General features: G+C 39.0%; 1 protein-coding gene across 1 annotated transcript in view; it reads left to right on the top strand.

The window, feature by feature from the left end:
- The window catches only part of LOC149282415 (ubiquitin carboxyl-terminal hydrolase 7-like), a 36,100-nt gene extending 31,826 nt beyond the window's left edge, over positions 1–4,274 (top strand). Inside the window, exons 24-31 of the mRNA XM_089498240.1 lie at positions 74–182; positions 362–439; positions 776–876; positions 2,040–2,139; positions 2,545–2,664; positions 3,183–3,254; positions 3,674–3,764; positions 4,168–4,274. Coding sequence (XP_089354366.1) covers positions 74–182; positions 362–439; positions 776–876; positions 2,040–2,139; positions 2,545–2,664; positions 3,183–3,254; positions 3,674–3,764; positions 4,168–4,274 — 778 coding nt within the window. The remainder of the gene's footprint in view (positions 1–73; positions 183–361; positions 440–775; positions 877–2,039; positions 2,140–2,544; positions 2,665–3,182; positions 3,255–3,673; positions 3,765–4,167) is intronic.
- The last annotated feature ends 19,361 nt before the right edge of the window (positions 4,275–23,635 follow it).

The following is a 23,635-nucleotide window of genomic DNA, read 5'->3' as shown; positions in this document are numbered from 1 at the left end:
AGATTTATTAAACTTAAGGTTACTGCCATCCTTTCAATTGTCATTCATGTATCTTAATGTGCAATATTTATAGTTACAGGGATGGTCCTGGAAACCCTCTTAGACACAACTATGAAGGAACTTTAAGAGATCTTCTACAGTTTTTCAAACCAAGGCAGCCTAAGAAACTATATTATCAGCAGGTAAACCCTTCATCAAATGCAGTTTTTATTTGTCCATATTTATATATATAATAGTCTATTGGACTAACATTTAGATTTTGTGCGGGAAGCACACTGTATATACAAATATGCTCACTCATACCTTTGTAGACATGAAATCTGTATTTGGATGATCTGAATGGCCTTTGTGTTTGTTTCAGCTGAAAATGAAAATAACTGACTTTGAAAACAGAAGGAGCTTCAAGTGTATATGGTTAAATAGTCAGTTTAGAGAAGAGGTACGTATAACACACCTGTCTTGGGGATTGGTAGCAATCGGTTATCTAGTAGTGAACATCTGATGGAAGCAATAACCGTTTCAATGTTGGTCCTATACCAACATTAATAAATATCACACGAGGCAAGATTTAGTGTAATGTTTTTACCCTAAGGGTATTCTAAACCGCTCCACATTCCCCTTCCCGTATGATACCGAGTAGTATGTGGTTAATGCGTCATTGTATTTTGTATTAAAGTGCTGTCAAGGTGTTACCAAATGACTTTGCGTAAATACGTAGTCATGGTAGGAAGAGTGTGTACTGACATTCTATGCGTTTGTACCCCTCGCCTTATAGGAAATTACACTATACCCAGATAAACACGGTTGTGTGCGAGATCTCCTAGAAGAGTGTAAAAGAGCTGTTGAACTCTCTGAGAAAGGATCTGGTAAATTAAGGTAAACAATTTTGGTATAAGCATTGAGTTAATGCAGTGAAGCGTTATAGTGCAACAATGACATCTACACCTTGACAAATACTCATAGGAAGCATTGGGTAGTTTAGTTATTTTTTTGTTTGGATTTAAGTCCATTTCCGGTTCAAATATAAAATTCATTTTATTAGCATTACATGCATGTCAAGTTTATATTTGTGACAGTCCCCTTAGAACTCTAAGGCAAGTTCTCTTACACGAATAACTCATTTAAAGAAAGAGTGTCACATTCCAGACAGTCCCTTATTATTGCACATATGTACAAGATATTACACATCTTTCATTTATAAATAAATTAATAAAACTGCTGATATTATTTTGTTGCATGGTTTATTGGAATTATCCTGAGACCGTGTCTTCTTTTTTTTTTATTTTTATTTTTTAAAGGAATGCCTCCCCCAAGGTGCTAATAAATTTACATAGGAATCTGTTTACTAAAACAGTGCCGCATCAGTCCATGCCAAATTTGTACACTAAGATAACAGTGCCAAAAACCATAAAGGATCTTTAATAATAGTGCATAAAGTTAAAGAATAAATAAAACTGTTTTAATGACAGTGTCTATAGTTTCAGATCAGTGCTGCTGCAATCTGCTTATTGCCTATTAAACTTCGCCACCATATACTACTTCCCGGTGAGTGAAATTGATGACATCCACTTGTTATACTACTTAAACAGGCGCTGAAGTCGGCATACCAGTGATCTGAAATAATAGACTAAAAAATTTAGACTTTATTCAAACTTCATGGATTGTTATTTAAGATATTGTTTTTAGAATGTTTCTGTGTATGATTACCTTTTGAGGGTTTATAATTATTCAGCAGCTGCTTGGTGTTAGTATAAATAGTACATTTTTATTTACTATACATAACACTCGTGGCATTAAGATGGATATATATAGCAGCTGAGTTGAAAGTACGATGACAAATCACAAATTTGAATTACTGTTTGTGGTGCAAAGTGGATATTGAGTTTTAGCTCTATGCACAATTATACATTTAGTACATAGGCCCTGCTGTCAGACTTTTCGCTTTCATTTAGATTCGGATAAAAGCTTTATATATATATATATATATATATATATTATAGAAAAGCTTGTGGATATAACGCTACCATTTTTTGTTATAGGCTGCTAGAAATCGTGAGCTACAAAATTATTGGCGTCCACCAGGAGGACGAACTCTTAGAGTGTTTATCGCCTGCAACAAGTCGGACATTTCGAATAGAGGTGAATATTGGGTTACTTTTAAGAAGGCTCCTTTATAATTTGTGACATGTCACTTGAGTGTGCATTCTACTCTTCAGTTTTTCATTTTTAATGCCATAATTGATATTCGCAGCACACACATAAAGATTGCTTCTTCTGTCAGATAAGGCATTTCTAAAGTCGCGGTTCAAAAACTAAATATGAATCTGCAAGCTTTTTGAAAAGTAGTTTGAGTCTCTGTATGGTTATCTTAGAAGTCTGCTCTCCTGAAATAACCTAAATTTGTTCAGAAGCCCTTAAAATCTGGGTTCATTTTTGATAAATATTAATATTAACCTGTTAAAATTAACCTTCCGGTGCTCAGAACACGTAATTGATCTTTCTCCCATTGGGCTATGCCTTAATTACGTTTCAATTGCTTTCCAGGAAATTCCTCTGGACCAGGTAGAAATAGAAAAAGAAAATGAGATGTTAATCACCGTGGCACATTTTCACAAAGAAGTGTTTGGCACGTTTGGAATTCCCTTTTTGCTGAGAATAAAACAGGTATGGGTTTTCTACCATTTACAATGAAATACATGTTGAGATCGCAGGAGATATGTGTTGGAGGAGCACATCACCTCCTTGCATGCACAATATACGCTCATGTAGACCCCTCTGCACAGAAAGTGCTATTTCCTGCTAAGTGGTTTTCCTGCTATTTATTATCTTTTATTTATATAGTGCCAACAATTTACGCAGCGCTTATTTATTGTCTGCTTTGGTCTGGAAAGCCGTACAGGAGGCAGTGCATTCTTTAGAGGTTTCTTCCCTCTGCTCATAGACTTTCAGGACGTGGTTTTTGACCCAATTCTAATTCCAATTTACAAGACGCTCACTTAATATCAACTTCCTACTTGAGAGAGATGGCAAACCTATGCGGCACTAGTGTGTAAATTTCACATTTCTTAATGTACAATAGTGTACCTTGTGAAATGTCTGGTACTTTACAGCTGATATATTATCCATGACAATTAAAAGGAAAGTGCTGTCATTAAACTAATTCTATAATGTTGTCATCCCAGGGAGAACCTTTTCGAGATGTAATGAAAAGGATCCAAACACTGCTGGATATTCAAGAAAAGGAGTTTGAGAAGGTTGGTCTTAACCTAAGATACATTTTTTGTGTTTGTGCAAAATATAGTATTTATAGCAGGATGAACATTAAATGTTGTTCAATAATAAAAACCATTGGCTAAGGTCCATCTTTGGAATAGATGGTGAGATACTGGAAACTATTACTCCTGGAAGAATGTTCTCTGAAGAAAAATAAGAAAAGATATTTTGGGATTTTTTTCCCTTTGCACTAGTGATTGGTTTTATACATGGACATGGTTTACAATCCCTGCTTGTCCTGGGGAAAAAAACCCAAAACATAATTAAGATGCATGCAGAGTGAGACAATCAATAAGAAATGGTAAAAATGCTGTATTGTAATGTTTAAAACAAATCCTTACCCTTAAGGGCTAAACATTCCTCTTTCAAGTGCCAGTTTAACTGTGTCTTCTTGTTACAGTTCAAATTTGCCATTGTAATGATGGGCCGGCATCAGTACATTAATGAAGATGACTATGAAGTGAGCTTGAAAGACTTTGAGCCCCAGCCTGGTAAGTGATCGCTTGTAAACCACCACATCTTATGGGAACTGTTCATAGGAAGCACATCTTCTCCATTATACGGCATGGAATTTTATTTCTTGTGAATTTTGTAAAATGTAATCTGCATATTATTCATATTACCCTAAAATATGCATAACCTATTCCTGTTATTTAATATTGGTAATATTCCTCATTTTTACATAGTAATGTAACTGAAGTGCCAGAATTCCAATACCAAACTGAACTAAATATGACTACTTAAAAGTAATCATGGTTATTTGGCAAATTACTTAATTGTTGCAGTACCAACTAAAAGAAAATACGAGTCCTATATTTACATGTAGCATAAGATGGCTTTATTCCAGATTGCCTTTGCGATTATGCATAACATTTTGAAATATTCTCTCCTTAGGTAACATGTCCCAACCAAGGCCCTGGCTAGGCCTTGACCACTTCAATAAAGCTCCAAAGAGAAGTCGCTACACCTATCTTGAGAAAGCAATTAAAATCCACAACTGACTCACCAAACCAAGTATCCAAGACACAAAAGTGTGTGTGCACCTTTTTAGCAACGCTAGAATGCTAGAACTTTGGTACACGTGCACTATATAAGTCTACAGCAAGAGGATTTGCTGATTGTTTTATTTGTCGAGGCTGTTCTGTTTGGCTTCTCTGTAACTATTGACTGCCTTTTTTGAAGAAAGCAGAGGTGTTTTATGAAGCTTAAATGCCCATGAAATTGATCTTATGGTAAACATCAAGCAAGGCTCGAGTCTGGAAAGTAAGAAGGGAGTTTAATCGATCAAACCATTTTGCACAACTTGTCCGTAGAAGATTTGTTTTTCTTTAAGGAGCGTAAAATTGACCGGCTGCCCACCAACCTTAGTGTTGTCATTCCACATCATTGCGGCTAATTAAACTGTGCACTGAAGACAGATTTTCCTCCCTTCAAATTGCATATTTGTGAATTTGTAAATTCAAGAACCCTCACTTCAATAAATAGCAATCTCTACTTCATTGTGCATATTGTTGCCCCTTTTTTAGCGTTTCAAATACTACCACACGATATCCTAATATTTCGTCTTTTGTTTTGCTAAATGGGTTAATAAATAGGTATGGTGTGCAATTTTGAAGTATAGGCATGACGTACAATTTTGCAAAATATACCGATGCACCGAGTTGGCAGAAATCAATATACACCCATCCATTTCTGTGTGTTCTATACACTTACACACAGTTGAAAATAAAACACATACTGTTAAACTCCTTTGAGAACAGAGGGCTTGCTCACTAGTGTTTAGTTGGATAACTGTACAAAATACAGCCTAACATGTATATTTAATGAACATGTACAAATTAACACATGGAGATTCATATTGTTGTGTGAGTCTGCAGGTCCTTCATTGATGTTGATATTCATTTTGTGTAGTTTTATTTACTCTTTTTTTTTTTTCCTTTAAGGGCAGCAGTGTGTCTAGTTTGAGTGCGGTAAATAGAATACAGCCATTCAACATAATTTTACAATTTTCCTGGTATTTTATGATTTTTTTTTTCCTGTAGCAGCAGTGTACAATTCTACATGTATATTGCCTTTTGCTGGAAAATGTTGTCTTGAATAAAATTTTCTATAAAGTTGTCATCTCAGTGAATGATATGAAAACTACCATACCAATGATATTGGCAGAACGTTTTCTTTATTGAAATGGATTAGACACAGTTTTACTAAATGTACCTTAAGGAAAATACGATTTCAAGTATTGAGGTCACTTTTCCCCAACTTGGGTTAATAAAACGGAAGAAGGACAGAGTATAAATATATTATATATAGCGCCATCAAATTTCGTAGCGCTGTACAATGGGTAGACAGGACATAACATGTAGTATATAACATAACAATTTGACTTACAGAAATAAAAATATAATTTTTTCATCTGATTTGTGCAGCTGTCTAAACCTCTGGGTCATCATTAACCACCAGTACAATAATAGTTAGGACATTCTGTTACTATATAACTAGTTAAAAGAATTGTGTCTGAAGGACACAATTACATAGAGCTGATATGGCAGTTTTGTGCTACTGGTTTTGCTTGTATGACATACAGGTGCCGAATGTGAAGAAATACGGTAGATGGCATAACCAAACATGACTTTGAAACTTTACGTACCAATTCCAAAACTCACATGCCAACTTATATCGATAAATAAGAAACAAAGTTCAGAATCATCTTATGGATCTCTGTGCCAAAAAAGGGCTCAGGACCCAGGCAAATTCCCTGATATAGCAGACTGGAGAGAATGACAATATCCTAGTAGAACCCTGGTTCTCCATGGGATCAGGTCTCCTGAGCCGAATAGAATGTTTAAAGGAAAAAACAAAGCCAGCAGAGAAAAGATTGTGCAGAAAGAAAGGTCTCCATGTATAAGTAACAAAAATGACTGTTAATAGACAGATCCTAACGGCCAGGATCCCTGTCCCTCCAGACAAAAATGTAAATAAGAAATTTGCACAGCGGGGACTGTTACATAGTCTTATTATTTTTATATGATGAAAAGATGCAAGAACTACGGGAAGACGCTGTTGAGAATGGTGGGTGGATAGAAATCTGTTAATTGGAAAACTCATCACACAGCTTTCCCCTCGGGGACTGGTAAAAGACCTAAAACAAGCACCCAAAAAATACATGAACTGGTTGCCAATGTTGGCTGTGTAAAGATACATAAAATATTTTTTTTTTCCTCCTAGCCCTAATGCTAGCATAAAATCACATACCTCCCGGCACCTGCTCTCTTATAGCTATGTAAGTTCCCCCCCAAAAAAGAATGTTAAAGAAAAAGCACGCAAAAACAGTTCTTAACAGAGCTCAGAGATTCAAGGAACAAAAAGGCAAAATATAAATGCATTGTATTTTAAAAGCTGGTAAAGTATTATATGAATGCCACTTGAAAATGGTGCAGAAAAGATCAACCCACAAAGTGATTCCTCTGAAAAAAGGTGTTTCTTTACTTTGTCATAAGGCCTGCATATAACATGTAATTCACAAGGAACCTGCTTCAATCATCTAATGAATTTTAAACCTCAGTGGTTATTCGGTCCACCCACCATTGTTGTGCAATCGTGAGTTTTAAGCTGGTGCGCCTTTTTTTATTATGATAAAACAAAGGTTGTCATTTTACCGCCAATCAGCAAGTTCTAGCAATGCAACGATGTAAAGACAGATTTCTAATATACAATTACCCATAGATATCGCCAGAGACCCCCTCATCCTGTAAGACTGGACACACCGTACTAGTTTACTATAAACCCAACAATTTCTTCATCTTCAAGGATTCAGTATTAGACCCAATGTTCTCTGGACATTAATCCAGAAGAAATGGTAAAAGATACTTTGAATGCCAATGGGCTCTCAATTTACAATGAAAATGTCCTACACAGCAGACTATAATGCTACTTTGTATGAGCAATTACCCTCATTGTGCACATGTAACCTAACCCATATTTACTTAAGAGACAGGGCATGCCCTACAGTTAAACCTCCTAAAGAAAAGTGTATTTGTTAACGTGAGCTGGTTGGATGTTCTTCTTTGGCAACCATACATATCTGTTTTTGGTCTCATAGCCTCAGATGGCAGCGGGTAGGAAATTATATTTCAGCATTGAATGAACCTAGATCCACCATTCATGAGCATCTTCAAATGTACATTCCAATACACTTCTTGTTACACGGGTCAACTTCTAGCAGGAGAAGATCCACTGGGAAGGGGCATCCTTACAAAGCCTTTACTATTAACTGATAGACATGTGACTGACTTGGGAGTTAATGGAGGATAATGCTGGGGGTGGGGAGAAGCAGTAACACTGCATATCCTGGGGTATCCAAGCTGTTGTTAAAGTTTTGAGTTATCTCACAGTATTTGCAAGCATTTAGAGTATCGTAGGGATGGGGTTGTGTACCTGTAACATACCTGTGCATTGGGATCTTGGAGACTTTACAAATGGTCGGTCGTTAGGAATAGTTCCTTTACATTAATAGGCCTCTTCTCAGGTAATTTGCTGATACTCTCTACTCTCTAATTTGCTCTACTCTATCTTGTTCCCCCAACCAGAGGAGAGGCTCTGTCCTTTTGCAGAAGCTCTCTAGGAGGACCGGCTAACGGTATGGATACCAGGGAGAGGTTGGTGAAGAAGACAGAACAAGAAGAGGCAAGAGAAGCAGAAGATTACAGAATTTAAATTATAGAACTACTAAATGTGCTTTTATAAATGGTAAAACTATAAATATCCTGGAAATATGCCTGTAAAAAAAAAAAACATTTCAACCTTTATTTTGATAATACATTTAACAGCAGATGGAGCTGTAAGCTTTGACTTCACATTTTCAAATCAACAAATATATAAAATACCAACTTAAACTACTACTACTCTCCTCACCCGATCCATTCAAAAGCAACCTGAAAAAAAACTATGATATATTATAGCAATATATATATATATATATATATATATTTATTTATTGTGACAGTTCCCCTAAAGTTTGACAATAAATGGGGACCATTCACCCCATCTGGTCTGCCTGTTTTTCTTGATGTAAAAACTGAAACCTTAATCAGTTTTTAGTCTCATTTTAGATTCAGGATAATCTTATGCCTCTCCCATGTATGTTTAAATTCCCTTGTTGTACTAACCTATATCACTTCTGTTGGACGGCTGTTCAACTTATCTACCATCCTCTAAATAAAGTAAAAATATATTGAGCACCAGATAAAGCAAATTCTTCCTTTGTCTCCCAAATCCCTGTGTCCTTCTTTCCTCCACTTCCTTATTTTCAGAATGTTTGATAGGTAGGAGTGTATCACAGCTATTGATCCTCAATAACATATATATCTATATATATATATATATATATATATATATATATATATATATATATATATATATATATACTGTATATACTGTATATACAGTACATCCAGCACAAAACGTGCTTTTAAATAAAACAAAGACGTTGCAAAGCCCCATTTAACACTGGCTCTTAGCCCCACTTGTAAGGTGCAAGACTTGGAATACATCATTATTAGTATTTACTGTTTTATATAGCGCCATCATTTAGCACAGCACTGTACAATGGGTAAACAGGACCTAATCAACCTACAATTTCCATAGATATAGCCAGAGACGACTTAATCCTGTAAGACTGGAGACATTGTACTAGTTTACTATAAACCCAACAATTTCTTCATCTTCAAGGATTCAGTATTAGACCCAATGTTCTCTGGACATTGATCCAGAAGAAATGGTAAAAGATACTTTGAATACCAATGGGCTCTCAATTTACAATGAAAATGTCCTACAAAGCAGATTATAATGCTACATTGTATGAGCAATTACCCCCATTGTGCACATGTAACCTAACCCATGCCCTACAGTTAAACATCCTGGAGAAAAGTTTATATGTCAACATGAGCTGGTTGGATGTTGTTCTTTGGAAACCATACACGTCTGTTTTTTGGTCTCATCACCTCACACAGCAGCGGGTAGGAAATCTATATTTCAGCACTGTATGAACCTAGATCCACCATTCATGGGCATCTTCAAATGTACATTCCAATACACATCTTGTTACACGGGTCAACTTCTAGCAGGAGAAGATCCGTTGAGAAGGGGCGTCCTCGCAAAGCCTTTACCATTAACTGAGAGACACAGCTGGAATTTGCCCGACCAAACAACAACTACCCCCCCAACCCGGAAACGAACACAAATTTTCCGCTGGAGCCTAAGTCTAATAACAAGTAGTATGTAACATAACAATTTGACTTACAGAAACAACAGGTGAGGAGCCCCTTGTTTAAACATGCTTACAATCTAGAAGCAGTTAGGGTGTATTATACAAGAGGTAAAAGTGTCATGCTAGTATAAATATTGTCCAAAGGCCGTAGAGAGACTAGGGAAGGTGAGCTAAAGGAAAACGGGAGGAAGAGGGTTAACGCAAAGGTTTGTAGGCACCCTTAAAGAAGTGGGTCTTGTGGGAATTTTGAAGGACCGAAAGCAGAGGGAAAGGTGGATAAGCCAGGGGAGCGTATTCTAGAGGATAGGAGCAGCCCTTGAGCAATCTTTCAAGCGTGCATGAGAGTTAGAAGTCAGAGGAGAGGACAGAGGGAGATCATCGGATAAGCAGAGAGACCAGGTGTATTTGGAGATGAGTGAGAAGATGCAAGTAGGAGAACAGCTATGAAGAGTATAGACAGCATAATGGCTGTTAGTAAATGTGTTGTTTCAGTTATTTTAGTGACTCTCTAAGATTCACTTTTCTTTTCCCTGTTAGTAACTTAACCTTCTTGATTTGTAGTTCCCAATTTGCAATTATGTAATTGTTTTGACATCCATATAACAATTTAATACAAACAGATGGTAAATGAACTGGAGGAATTAACACTAATGGTTGCATAAAGTGATTTAAGTATCAGTGAGAGAACACACCTTGTATTTAGGCTTGTCCTATAATTACCTGGGTGTCTGAAAAACATGTCTGGTTGGGATGTGCCATTTGTTCCTTCCTGATTACGAAAACAGCTATTGTATTGGCTCCACTAAGCCTATGCTCACCTTTACATGTAATGCCCATATTAATGTAAAATACAAAGCTCTCTGGCTACATTAATAACATTAGAGGTATGTATTGGCTAGCCTAAAACTACATTCACACCTGATGGTGACCCATCAATTGGTTAATAAATAAAGAAACCCTGAAACTGCCAGGATAATAGCACTCGAGGTCAGGGAATCATATGGCTTGCACCCCTTGATCCGATTAATCAGAATACATAGTGAAGTGCTATGATCAAAAATCATAGCTCTAAGTAAAATTCACAATGACATTGAGACAGGAAGCTCAGCCTGATATAAAATCGAACACACAATCCTGCGAATATTAAGTACTAGACATCCCAGACAGTGTGTCTGTTAAAATTCAGTCTACATAATTAATCAATAATCCTGAGGTTACACTGTGCTATGGCATAGAGGAACAAAACACTGTATAAGGTATATTCACAAAGAATGTTGTGTGCATTCTTAGGGTTTTTTTTAATTAGTATGTGTAGGGATAATCTTCTGTCTATCCACTGACTAACTAAAAGTAACATTATGTACTAAACATAAAGATATAAGGAATATATATATATATATATATATTAATACAAACTCTATGCAACTATAACTAATTGCATTTACTTACTAAATGACAATACGTTCTGCAGCAATGGTGGTGTAATAGGGTAGCCAGATGGCTGCGGTATCCAGGGATACATTTTCCATAAGTGTCCCTGCTAAGAGTGGAAACCGTAGGTAACAATGAAACATACTGAGCCTTCTTAATAAGTAAGGCTTTTAGTTAGTGCACGCTTTCAGGACCTCTTCACATGATCGTAAGATCTTAATTGTTAAGAACAGGTGCATCTGCGATAGCTATGGAGAGGGCCTTATTTATGTCTCAGATACCCCTAGGCATTAATACTGGAGATGCCACCTCAAGCAAAGTTATTGAAGTATTATGGATAGTCTACTATACATCAGACAGGACATTTGGTGAACGGATTGGAAGGATTGAATATGGTTAGTGTAGACAAACCCACTCCCCTCATAATGGAGTCCCAATGGGATACCCATTCTTGATCATGGAAAACTACTTTCTAATGGAATTCAAATGCCAAAAAAGTTTGTTTTGGATAGTGAATATCTAGACAATTGTTCTATAGAGGCAGTCTTTTCAAATATAAAGACTGTATTTGTAAGTTACACAGAGTCATTTGCAGAAAGATAGGGGCTTGGAAGGTACTTGGATACTGAAGGCCATTCTTACATCATGCAAGTATACACAATTAATGACACATGACATAAGGAGGCATGTTCATACAACACATACCTATTTTACATACATATACAGTATTTAGCTGCTACTGGGTGGCATTGTTATGGGGTCTACAGATGGTGCCCACCAGAACTGCACTAATCTTGGAGGTGAAGATCTCCTGCTTCGTACTGTAGAGCACCAGGCATTGCGCAATTAGACACCATTTCTAAACCCACAGCAGTTACGGTGCCAGTTATCATTGTAAATGCTTAAAAATATATATTTTTTTCTTGAATACGTAGTTTCTATTGAATTTAGGCATATTAAAAATTATGTTGTCCGTATTGTTATTTGCAAATCAATAAAAGTAAAATTTGAAAGTAAAAATCTATTGTATTTTTTGTGCATTTATTGTACATGTTCATGTATCTCTTAAGGCCGTGAAAAGGCCTCAAAAATTATCTTGGTGCTGCTTTAAATCCCCCAGGATCCATACAAATATTATTTGTCAGACACAAAAATAGATTTGTTCATTCGTTTGTTCTTAGCTGTGACACAGTTTGTTTCTATAGCAACTCCTGGATTGCGCAAGAGCTTAAGGATGTGCTTCTCTCTCTTTCTCCTCTCGATGCCGAGCACCGCCAGGATCCTTCAAAAGTACACGAAGGCCATACTCATAAACTCACTCACCTCCACCAATGGCAGAGGCACGATGAGGTTCTATATAAACGGCTTCTCTATAAAGTCACGCCAATGACAAGAAAATATCTGACCTGACTATATCTTTAAGAAAATTGCATATTAGAGTTAGGAATTAATTTTTTGTAGACAAACCTTGCAATTGCTAGTAAACTTTGCGTTTGTTTTGAAATGTTCCTACAATATGATACATTAGGAAATGCGATATATTCTCTCTATACTGTATCATACTACTGATATACTAAAAACGTACAATTGGAGGGAAGATAAGAAACTAGTCTGACTATTTTTTTCCATCTGTAAAATAAGACATATTCAGACATAGTAACATAGTAACATAGTTCATAAGGTTGAAAAAAGACCAAAGTCCATCAAGTTCAACCTATATACATATTGTGTCCCTACTGTGTTGATCCAGAGGAAGGCAAAAAACCCTTATGAAGCAGATGCCAATTGCCCCATACCAGGGGGAAAATTCCTTCCCGACTCCAAATATGGCAATCAGAATAAATCCCTGGATCAACGTTCTGTCCCTATTAATCTAATATCCATAACTTGTAATATTATTGCTTTCAAGAAACACGTCCAGGCTCCTTTTGAACTCTTTTATTGAGTTTACCATCACCACTTCCTCTGGCAGAGAGTTCCATAATCTCACCGCTCTTACTGTAAAGAACCCCCGTCTGTGCTGGTGTAGAAACCTTCTTTCCTCCAGCCGTAGAGGATGTCCCCTTGTTATAGATACAGTCCTGGGTATAAATAGGTCCTGGGAGTGATCTCTGTACTGTCCCCTTATATATTTATACATAGTTATTAAGTCCCCCCTAAGCCGTCTTTTTTCCAAACTAAATAACCCCAATTCTGATAATCTTTCTGGGTACTGTAGTCCTCCCATTCCCCTTATTACTCTGGTTGCCCGTCTTTGAACCCTCTCCAGCTCCACTATATCTTTCTTGTACACTGGTGCCCAGTACTGTACACAGTATTCCATGTGTGGTCTGACTAGTGACTTGTACAGGGGTAGAATTATTTCCTTGTCGTGGGCATCTATGCCCCTTTTGATGCACCCCATGATTTTATTTGCCTTAGCAGCAGCTGCCTGACACTGGTCGCTACAGGTAAATTTACTGTTAACTAAAACTCCTAAGTCCTTTTCCATGTCAGTCGTCCCCAGTGTTTTCCCATTTAATACATATTCCCAGCCTGGATTTTTCTTCCCCATGTGCATAACCTTACATTTATCTGTGTTGAACCTCATCTGCCACATCCCAGCCCAAGCCTCCAACCTATGCAGATCCATTTGTAATCGTGCGCTGTCCTCTATTGTGTTAACCACGTTACAGAGCTTAGTATCGTCTGCAAAGATTGATACTTTACTATGCAATCCCTCTACAAGGTCATTAATAAATATATTAAAAAGAATAGGACCCAAAACTGACCCCTGTGGTACCCCACTAGCAACAGTCACCCACTCAGAGTATGTACCATTAATAACCACCCTCTGTTTCCTATCACTGAGCCAGTTACTTACCCACATACACACATTCTCCCCCAGCCCAAGCATTCTCATTTTATGTACGAGGCTTTTATGTGGCACCGTATCAAATGCTTTGGAAAAATCAAGATATACGACATCCAGCGATTCACCCCGATCCAGTCTTGAGCTCACCTCCTCATAAAAGCTGATCAGGTTAGTTTGACAGGACCGATCCCTTGTAAACCCATGCTGATATGGAGTCATACACTTATTTTCATTGAGATACTCCAAAATAGCATCTCTTAGGAAACCCTCAAACAGTTTACACACAACAGAAGTTAAACTAACAGGCCTATAATTCCCCGGGTCACTTTTTGTCCCCTTTTTGAATATTGGCACAACATTTGCTATGCGCCAGTCCTGGGGAACAGACCCTGTCACTATAGAGTCCTTGAATATTAGAAATAGGGGTCTGTCTATTACATTACTTAACTCCCTTAGAACGCGGGGGTGAATGCCATCTGGACCTGGTGATTTGTCTATTTTGCCTCTCCTATGCACGTTTAAAAGTTCCTCAACCTCTACCATGTCTGTTGAGAGACTGTTGAATTTATCTACCCCTCTCAGTGAACTAAAACAGGTTTGGTAGCCTGTTAATCCAATAACGTTTATGAAATAAAGGCTATGGTTAAGGAGAACTCACATTTTAATCAAAAGTTAAAAATTACATAGTAACATAGTAACATAGTAACATAGTTCATAAGGTTGAAAAAAGACCAAAGTCCATCAAGTTCAACCTATATACATATTGTGTCCCTACTGTGTTGATCCAGAGGAAGGCAAAAAACCCTTATGAAGCATATGCCAATTGCCCCATACCAGGGGGAAAATTCCTTCCCGACTCCAAATATGGCAATCAGAATAAATCCCTGGATCAACGTTCTGTCCCTATTAATCTAATATCCATAACTTGTAATATTATTGCTTTCAAGAAACACGTCCAGGCTCCTTTTGAACTCTTTTATTGAGTTTACCATCACCACTTCCTCTGGCAGAGAGTTCCATAATCTCACCGCTCTTACTGTAAAGAACCCCCGCCTGTGCTGGTGCAGAAACCTTCTTTCCTCCAGCCGTAGAGGATGTCCCCTTGTTATAGATACAGTCCTGGGTATAAATAGGTCCTGGGAGTGATCTCTGTACTGCCCCCTTATATATTTATACATAGTTATTAAGTCCCCCCTAAGCCGTCTTTTTTCCAAACTAAATAACCCCAATTCTGATAATCTTTCTGGGTACTGTAGTCCTCCCATTCCCCTTATTACTCTGGTTGCCCGTCTTTGAACCCTCTCCAGCTCCACTATATCTTTCTTGTACACTGGTGCCCAGTACTGTACACAGTATTCCATGTGTGGTCTGACTAGTGACTTGTACAGGGGTAGAATTATTTCCTTGTCGTGGGCATCTATGCCCCTTTTGATGCACCCCATGATTTTATTTGCCTTAGCAGCAGCTGCCTGACACTGGTCGCTACAGGTAAATTTACTGTTAACTAAAACTCCTAAGTCCTTTTCCATGTCAGTCGTCCCCAGTGTTTTCCCATTTAATACATATTCCCAGCCTGGATTTTTCTTCCCCATGTGCATAACCTTACATTTATCTGCGTTGAACCTCATCTGCCACATCCCAGCCCAAGCCTCCAACCTACGCAGATCCATTTGTAATCGTGCACTGTCCTCTATTGTGTTAACCACGTTACAGAGCTTAGTATCGTCTGCAAAGATTGATACTTTACTATGCAATCCCTCTACAAGGTCATTAATAAATATATTAAAAAGAATAGGACCCAAAACTGACCCCTGTGGTACCCCACTAGCAACAGTCACCCACTCAGAGTATGTACCATTAATAACCACCCTCTGTTTCCTATCACTGAGCCAGTTACTTACCCACATACACACATTCTCCCCCAGCCCAAGCATTCTCATTTTATGTACGAGCCTTTTATGTGGCACCGTATCAAATGCTTTGGAAAAATCAAGATATACGACATCCAGCGATTCACCCCGATCCAGTCTTGAGCTCACCTCCTCATAAAAGCTGATCAGGTTAGTTTGACAGGACCGATCCCTTGTAAACCCATGCTGATATGGAGTCATACACTTATTTTCATTGAGATACTCCAAAATAGCATCTCTTAGGAAACCCTCAAACAGTTTACACACAACAGAAGTTAAACTAACAGGCCTATAATTCCCCGGGTCACTTTTTGCCCCCTTTTTGAATATTGGCACAACATTTGCTATGCGCCAGTCCTGGGGAACAGACCCTGTCACTATAGAGTCCTTGAATATTAGAAATAGGGGTCTGTCTATTACATTACTTAACTCCCTTAGAACGCGGGGGTGAATGCCATCTGGACCTGGTGATTTGTCTATTTTGATTTTTTTTAGGCGGCACTGCACTTCTTCCTGCGTTAGACAGGCGACATGTACTGGGGCATTTATCTCATCCTGCTGTATATTACCTGGCATTTCATTTTCCTCTGTGAATACAGCAGAGAAGAATATATTTAATAGATTAGCTTTTTCCTGATCCCCGTCTATAACTTCTCCCTCATTACTTTTTAAGGGGCCAACGCTTTCATTTTTAACCTTTTTACTATTTATATAGTTAAAGAACATTTTGGGGTTTGTCTTACTCTCTTTGGCAATGAGTCTGGAACTGTTCAGTCAAAATGTAATTGTAATCCCACTAACAACTAAGTACACCCTACCCTACACCCCAGTAAAGAAGGAAAAATGCTCCTGGGATACAGCCAGGACCTGGTGAAGATCAGAGACTTACTTGGCTTCCTAAAGCCTTGGACATTAGAATTGTAAAGCTTATTATTAGACTTGGGCACCAGGGGGCTCTTCGTGTTCGTCTTCGTGCTCGTCTTCGGGGGAAAAAAAATCTTCGTATTCCGCGAATATTCGCCTGTTCCTGTCTTCTCTTCGGGCGAATATTCGTGGACATTCTTTGTGTTCGGTTTTTCTTCGTTTTTTCCGGTTAAGGGGTTAATACGGGGTTAACGCGTACCGCAGCAGCTCTGGCGCCAGGAGTTTAAATGTCCGTATGAGCAACTCTATTGGTCGTCAGCAGGGGGCTCATCTGCCATTGGTTGATGGCAGACGAGCCCCCTGCTGGCGATCAACAGAGTCGCTCGTACAGACTTTTAAAACCCCAATGCTGCAACTTACCCGGCACATCCCACTGGTCTCCCTGTTCTATCAGTTAATAAATGATAGAACAGGGAGACCAGTGGGATCTGCTGGACAAGTTGCTTCATTAGGGGTTAACTTTTTAAAGTCTGTACGAGCGACTCTGTTGGTCGCTCATTCAGACTTTTAGGCTCCTAGTGCACTTGTTGCACCTTAGGGTGTTAAGGGGCCGTGTGAGTGAGCCTATTGGTCGCTTGCACGGCCCTTTAACCTATGGATTTCCGCTCCCGTTAACCCCTTCGATGCTGCGTTAGATAACGGGAGCGGAAATCCATAGGTTCGCTGTCAGGGGTTACAAATGCCGTGCGGGTGAGCCCTGTAGGCGACCAATAGGCTCATTCGCACTGCCCTGTAACCCTTGACGGCGAACCTGCGGATTCCCACTTCCGTGAACTGCCGCGATGCCACGGTAAGTTAGAAGGGGGGGAGAGTGGTAGACGAAGACGATCACGAAGATCTTCGTGGTGTGTGTCTTCGTCTTCGCCTACGTTTTACCGCCGCTGTCTTCTCTTCGGCGTGTCTTCAGACCGAACACGAAAACGCACTCTTCGTGTTCGTTTTCATGTTCGCCCGAAGACGAATGCACAAGTCTAGTTATTATCTAGCTGAAGAACATGCTAAAGATGCTACCAGGTATCCAACAAAACATTGCGCAGTTGTGCAGTTCCATGGCCCTATCCTCAAGTTCTCAAGAACTATTAGAGAACTCTTACTGCTGACCATTTTAGGCCTCACTCCAAAACAGCCACCTGATGTATCTGATGTGACGGGGAAATTCTGTGGGACTAAATACACACTATCCGGAATAAGCAAATATATTTCCATGGCAACATACAGTGTTCTGGCCCTACAAAGAAATGCATTTACATTAATCTCATGGCGGATTCTTGGGACCACAATGTTCATATTCAACTCAAAGGACATCCCAGAAATCATTGAATGCCACCAGAAAAGGAACAGTCATGCCGGGAATAACTGGGCACTCAAAATGTTTCTCTCGTTTGGCTATTTTATTAAACCGTGGATTTATTATTTCTGGCATCAAACTTATTTGGTGGTGTTGAGTTGAGTACGAGTTGTGCAAGCAATTCTATATTCTAGAAGAGAAACAAGGAAGAAAGTAATATAATTCTTTTGAGCTATAGAGCCATTCGCATGCAGGAGTAATTCTCAAAGGACACGTTTTTGCTCATCAGTTTCCATGGTAACAGAGCGTGGTAAATACGCTGTCGTCACCTGAATAAAGACATGTATAGAATAACAAGGTAATGGTTTAATTTTTACATCCTACCACAGCCATATAATAACCAATAAGGGCTCGCCTTGTCTTGACAACACCGACGCACATGAAATTATAATAATTTTAACCATTTAAGTGAAATGATCAGTTTAAAGTAATTCTTTGTCTTAAATGTACACTGGAGGAAAGGTGTCTACCCTATCCCCACAAAAATGCATCATGCTTGTGAAATGAGCTGGAGAATGTTCAATCGATGCAAGCTCAACAGATTGGAGATTTAGTTCAGGTGAATTTAAACCGAATTCCCCATCAGCAGTAACTTCAGAATTGTCTAATACAGTGGAAGAGAAACGACACCACAGTTCCTGGCAGATGATTTTCCATTTTAACCCTTATAGTTACAGAACTTCTACAGAAGACGATCTACCTGCTGCAGGGCCAGCTCTATGGTTTCTTCTACAACCCTAAGAAAACCATGTCTTTGTCTTCTCTTTGTCTTCCAGGAAAACACTTCGCGGTGGCCACCACCTGGGTTTTCATTAGTATTTTGGATGGGGATGGGGCACCAGTGATTTATATCACTAAGGGTGCCTGGAATATACAACCTTATGTAACCCCTTTAGATGCATGTGAATGATGGACAATGCTGGAAAACCTGTAAATAGCGAATAAAGACAAGGAGACAGAAGTTGGATGTTGAATTCATCACAGCATTTGTTTAGAAAATATTGCAACATGTTAACGTCTCAAACAGGAACACGGTTGTGATTTATACTTTGTACCATACTATCTAGCATAGTATTCGGGTCCGTGGCATAATCTAATGAAAAATACGAGAATTCATATTAAATGTACTTTACAGCTAACTTAATATGCATTCTTTAAAAATATAGCACAATAGGGAACACATTAAAATCAAAATGGGCATGGGTTGTGGTGTCGACACATTTACTATGTTCACCAAACTACTCTTTAAGAGTTAACCCCTCTGGGGTCAGACTAACTAGTCCGAGGGGACAAGTACAATCAAGTGGATATCTTTATTGGGTAACTGAGTAGATTTTGAGTGCAAGCTGAGGTGTCTTCTTCAGGCACGCATGTACAGTGAAGTTCTAGTAGCCGTGAAAAACTCATTATTTGGGCCATAAAGAGGAACTTTTCCTAAATAATAAAAATGCCCCATTTAGCGGTATGTTAAGCTTTACTGCAGCACACGCCTGCTGAGCAGCGATGGGGAACTGTATACAGCTTTACCTCCCGATGCATGCAGATCCCTATAGGTGAGTATAGGAGATGGGAAGCACAATAGATCCACCCGTGTGGGCGTGGCTGGGCGGGGCGCATGGTTTCAGGGCTGGAGTTAGGCTTGAACGGTGCTGTATAGTGCAGTGTACACTAGCGGGAGTGGTTACGCCAATAGAGGGCGTGTCCTTGGTCCAGCCTCAGATTCTCGGTAGTCGGAGATGATCAAAGCGATCTGAGCATCCCAAGAACTGCGGCTGGAGCCTGAGCGATCGGTGAGTACGTTTTATCGTAGATGCTGCAGTAGGCGGGGAGTAGGGCACTGGATCTGGAAACCGGCTGAAGAGAACACAACTCGTCTTTCCTCGCTATCTATACATAGTGACCATCCTGTACTGTCTATACATACTGACCATCCTGTACTGTCTATACATACTCACCATCCTGTACTGTCTATACATACTGACCATCCTGTACTGTCTATACATACTGAGAATCCTGTACTGTCTATACATACTGACCATCCTGTACCACCTATACATACTGACCATCCTGTACTGTCTATACATACTGACAATCCTGTACCGTCTATACATACTGACCATCCTGTACCACCTATACATACTGACCATCCTGTACTGTCTATACATACTGACCATCCTGTACTGTCTATACATACTGACCATCCTGTACCACCTATACATACTGACCATCCTGTACTGTCTATACATACTGACCATCCTGTACTGTCTATACATACTGACCATCCTGTACCATCTATACATACTGACCATCCTGTACTGTCTATACATACTCACCATCCTGTACCATCTATACATCCTGACCAAACTGTAGTGTCGATACATACTGACCATCAGGTACCACCTATACATAATATCCTGCACCATCTATACATACTGACTGCCCTGTACCATCTATACCTGCCGACTATACTGTACCCTGTTGATCCATCCTGCCACCTGCACATTGTACTCACTATACTGTATTCTATACTTGTCCAGCTGCCATTCATTCTCCCCTCTAAGTACACCCCTGTCTGTGACCTGCCATGCAGCCAGCCCTTGAGTGTAGAATCAGATACAGTAACATCAGCCTGTCATTCTGTAGTAGCTTGACTATCACATACATGAACCTCTTCCATCACATTTGCCCCTATTACTGCCCCTCTAAATACAGCTATATTGTGTTTCGCTTCCATCTACCCCTTCTAGTGACCCCCACTCTCAGCCAGCTAACTTCACACCTTTGCCTACCTTCTATTTAAATCATCTACAGAATATACCGAACTGTCACTTGATATGTGACCACCGCTGCCACGTGCTGTTCATGCCATTGTCTCGTGGCTGTTGCTATTGTCCCCTCTCCTTAAATCCAAAGCTTTATCCTCAAAGCTAAAACGCTGTAAGACATCGCTTTCATTATGCACAGACCTACTTTGTCTTGTCAGTTGTGGAGCATCAAAGATTGTGCAGTGCAGAGACTGTATCTGCTCACTGTTGGCTTCTCTAGACACTGTCTGTCTGCATTGCAGTGTCGTCTCGTCTTTGTACATAGAGTCATGCACAATGGAAATAAATCCTGCATAAAGATGCATTTGTCGGTCTACCTGCCTTACTCCTGATTACGCTGGAAATATATATACCATACATGCCCGCCGTCCCTGCAATGCATCTAAATACCCACCCCAGCCTAGGGTGCATTATGCCTGCAGTGCGCCAGTGTTTCAATGTGATAGATTCTCATAGTATCCTATAGGAGAATGGAAAGAACGAATATAGGAAGAACCTATAGAGAAATGCCTGTTCATGTTAAGGTTTATCATAGAGGGATGAGGAGGGACACACAAGGGACTTAATAAACTGATGGTGGGCAAAGAAGACTTGAAGAAGGTGTAGCAGAAGATGTGTGGGTGGTGATTCACGTAGGAAAATACCGCAATTTATCTCATCCATCTTTGCACAGACACACACTCACGTACATGCACACACGCACATACACACACGCACATACACACACATACATACCCATTGTGAGTTTTATGCTGCCATTCCAATGAAGGCCTGCAGTGTTAAATCACGGTTGTGCAGGAGATAAATGCCAGACAGCAGAAGATAAAAAGCTCCCAAGAGACCATTTTAAAATGATTTACTGCAGTCACCACATAAAGCCGGAGGTTATTCTTAACACAGATCTCTAGTCATTAGACCTGTGAATATAAAAGCTAGCGATCCATGTAACTCCTCAGCGCTATATGACCTTAGCATATTGCGAATAGATACCTTGGCTTGTTGACCACATGATCTTCTGGATATTCAACATCTCTGATGGCTGAAATAATTTCCATGTAATAAACAAGGAAATATCAACCACTTCCCGGCCCAGACAGTTGAAGATGTCCGACTGCCCCAATCGATGAGTTACAGTCCGACATTTGGCATATTCTACATCTTCAGAACATGGGTATTGTCAGGTTCTTCACGCGACCGAAAATTCAATTAGGTCCTTCACAACATTACTTTTGGATAGGAGATGTTTTAGAGCTGATGCTTCTGTAACCTTATTTTCACCTGTAACTCATTCTTTATTGGACCTTAATAGATAATAGGACAAAGCATGGGTTTGCAATGTGGAGCATTTTGTCATTGACATGAAGAAAGAAAACAGCAGATTTACTAAATAAAAAAGAATAGAAAAAAGGCACTCAGGATTTTAATGGCTGAGAGAAAGCTTCTGGTTATTTTTAGGTTTTTTTTTTTGCTATCACCTAGAATGATTATTATGGTTATTATTGTTAATGGGTTATCTCATATGAAGTGTCTGTATCTATCTATCTATCTATCTATCTATCTATCTATCTATCTATCTATCTATCTATCTATCTATCTATCTATCTATATCTCTGTCTGTCTATCCATCTATATCAATCTATCTATCTATCTATCTATCTATCTATCTATATCTCTGTCTGTCTACCCATCTATATCTATCTATCTATCTTTCATTGTCACGAGCCACCCGTGAGTACTGCATTCTATGTAGTCCAGTTAGACTGGTATTTCTACTATAACAATCAGCCCTGCTATAATAGTGAATAAAATAATCATTAGTAGATTGTCATAGCATACAGGCGAATTGTGTATTTAAGTGTTTAATACTGGCAACAATCACAGGGAGGGACAAAAACAAAGCTACTGAAAAAAGACATTTCTTTTTAAAATGATGGGATTTGATCATCAATAAATGTACCGGGTTGCTTTGTCTGGATGGAGCTCATCCAGGGAAAAGTAGAGTGAATCTTTTGTCTGCTTTGGGAGTGGTTAGCTTATTATATATACCGAGTTGAAATCATATTCATAATGACTTTACTTAGTTTTCCTTTTATATGTATTATCTGTATTGATATGAAGAACATTCTGGGGTATGATCCGTCTTTAGAATTATGTGGCATGTTCTGTGACCGGCTTGATACTTTGCATTGTCATCGTATAAAACAGAGAAAATTACTGAATGGACCATGTAGAGGCTGAGAAAGAACCATTGAGGCAGACGAGGAACAAAGACTGGGAAAGAATATGTTGCAATGTGAGATACCATGTACTCGATACAGGGGGAGGTAATCTAGCTGGGACTGCATGAGAGTGATGGGAGTTGTAGACATAGGGTCGTACTGTGAGATTTCTCTATAATGTATTAAGTCTCCTGTGAGATTTACTCGGCACACCCGGCTTGCACTACGTCTGCCTGCTGACAAAAGCTCTTTCCATCCTTTCGATGTGTGCCATTTATCCTCTTTTTTTTAATATGAATAGTTTGGTTTTTGTGAAGATAGTAAATACACACCTTTTTCTCATTGTGTTTTAGTAGCAAAGCGATTTGTGGTTTAAATAGCGCCGTGCGATCGCTGCTGCTTTAGACAAAGGAAGAAGAAAGGACTGACTAGGACTAATTATTAACCCCATAAGTGCCAGAGTTGTGGATGTTATTAGACTCATGATAAAATAAAGTATGTATAAGTATGATGTCGTTTTTAAGTGTTGTGTTGATTTCAGATCAGCCAAATAGTGTTAATAAGGTTTTTAGCCTTTTATTAGTTT

The sequence above is a fragment of the Sceloporus occidentalis genome, unplaced genomic scaffold, assembly GCF_023333645.1.
Source record: "Sceloporus occidentalis isolate IW3139 unplaced genomic scaffold, rSceOcc1.0.p SCAF_117, whole genome shotgun sequence".
Lineage (NCBI taxonomy): Eukaryota > Metazoa > Chordata > Lepidosauria > Squamata > Phrynosomatidae > Sceloporus > Sceloporus occidentalis.
This window is presented reverse-complemented; position numbering and strand designations above follow the sequence as displayed.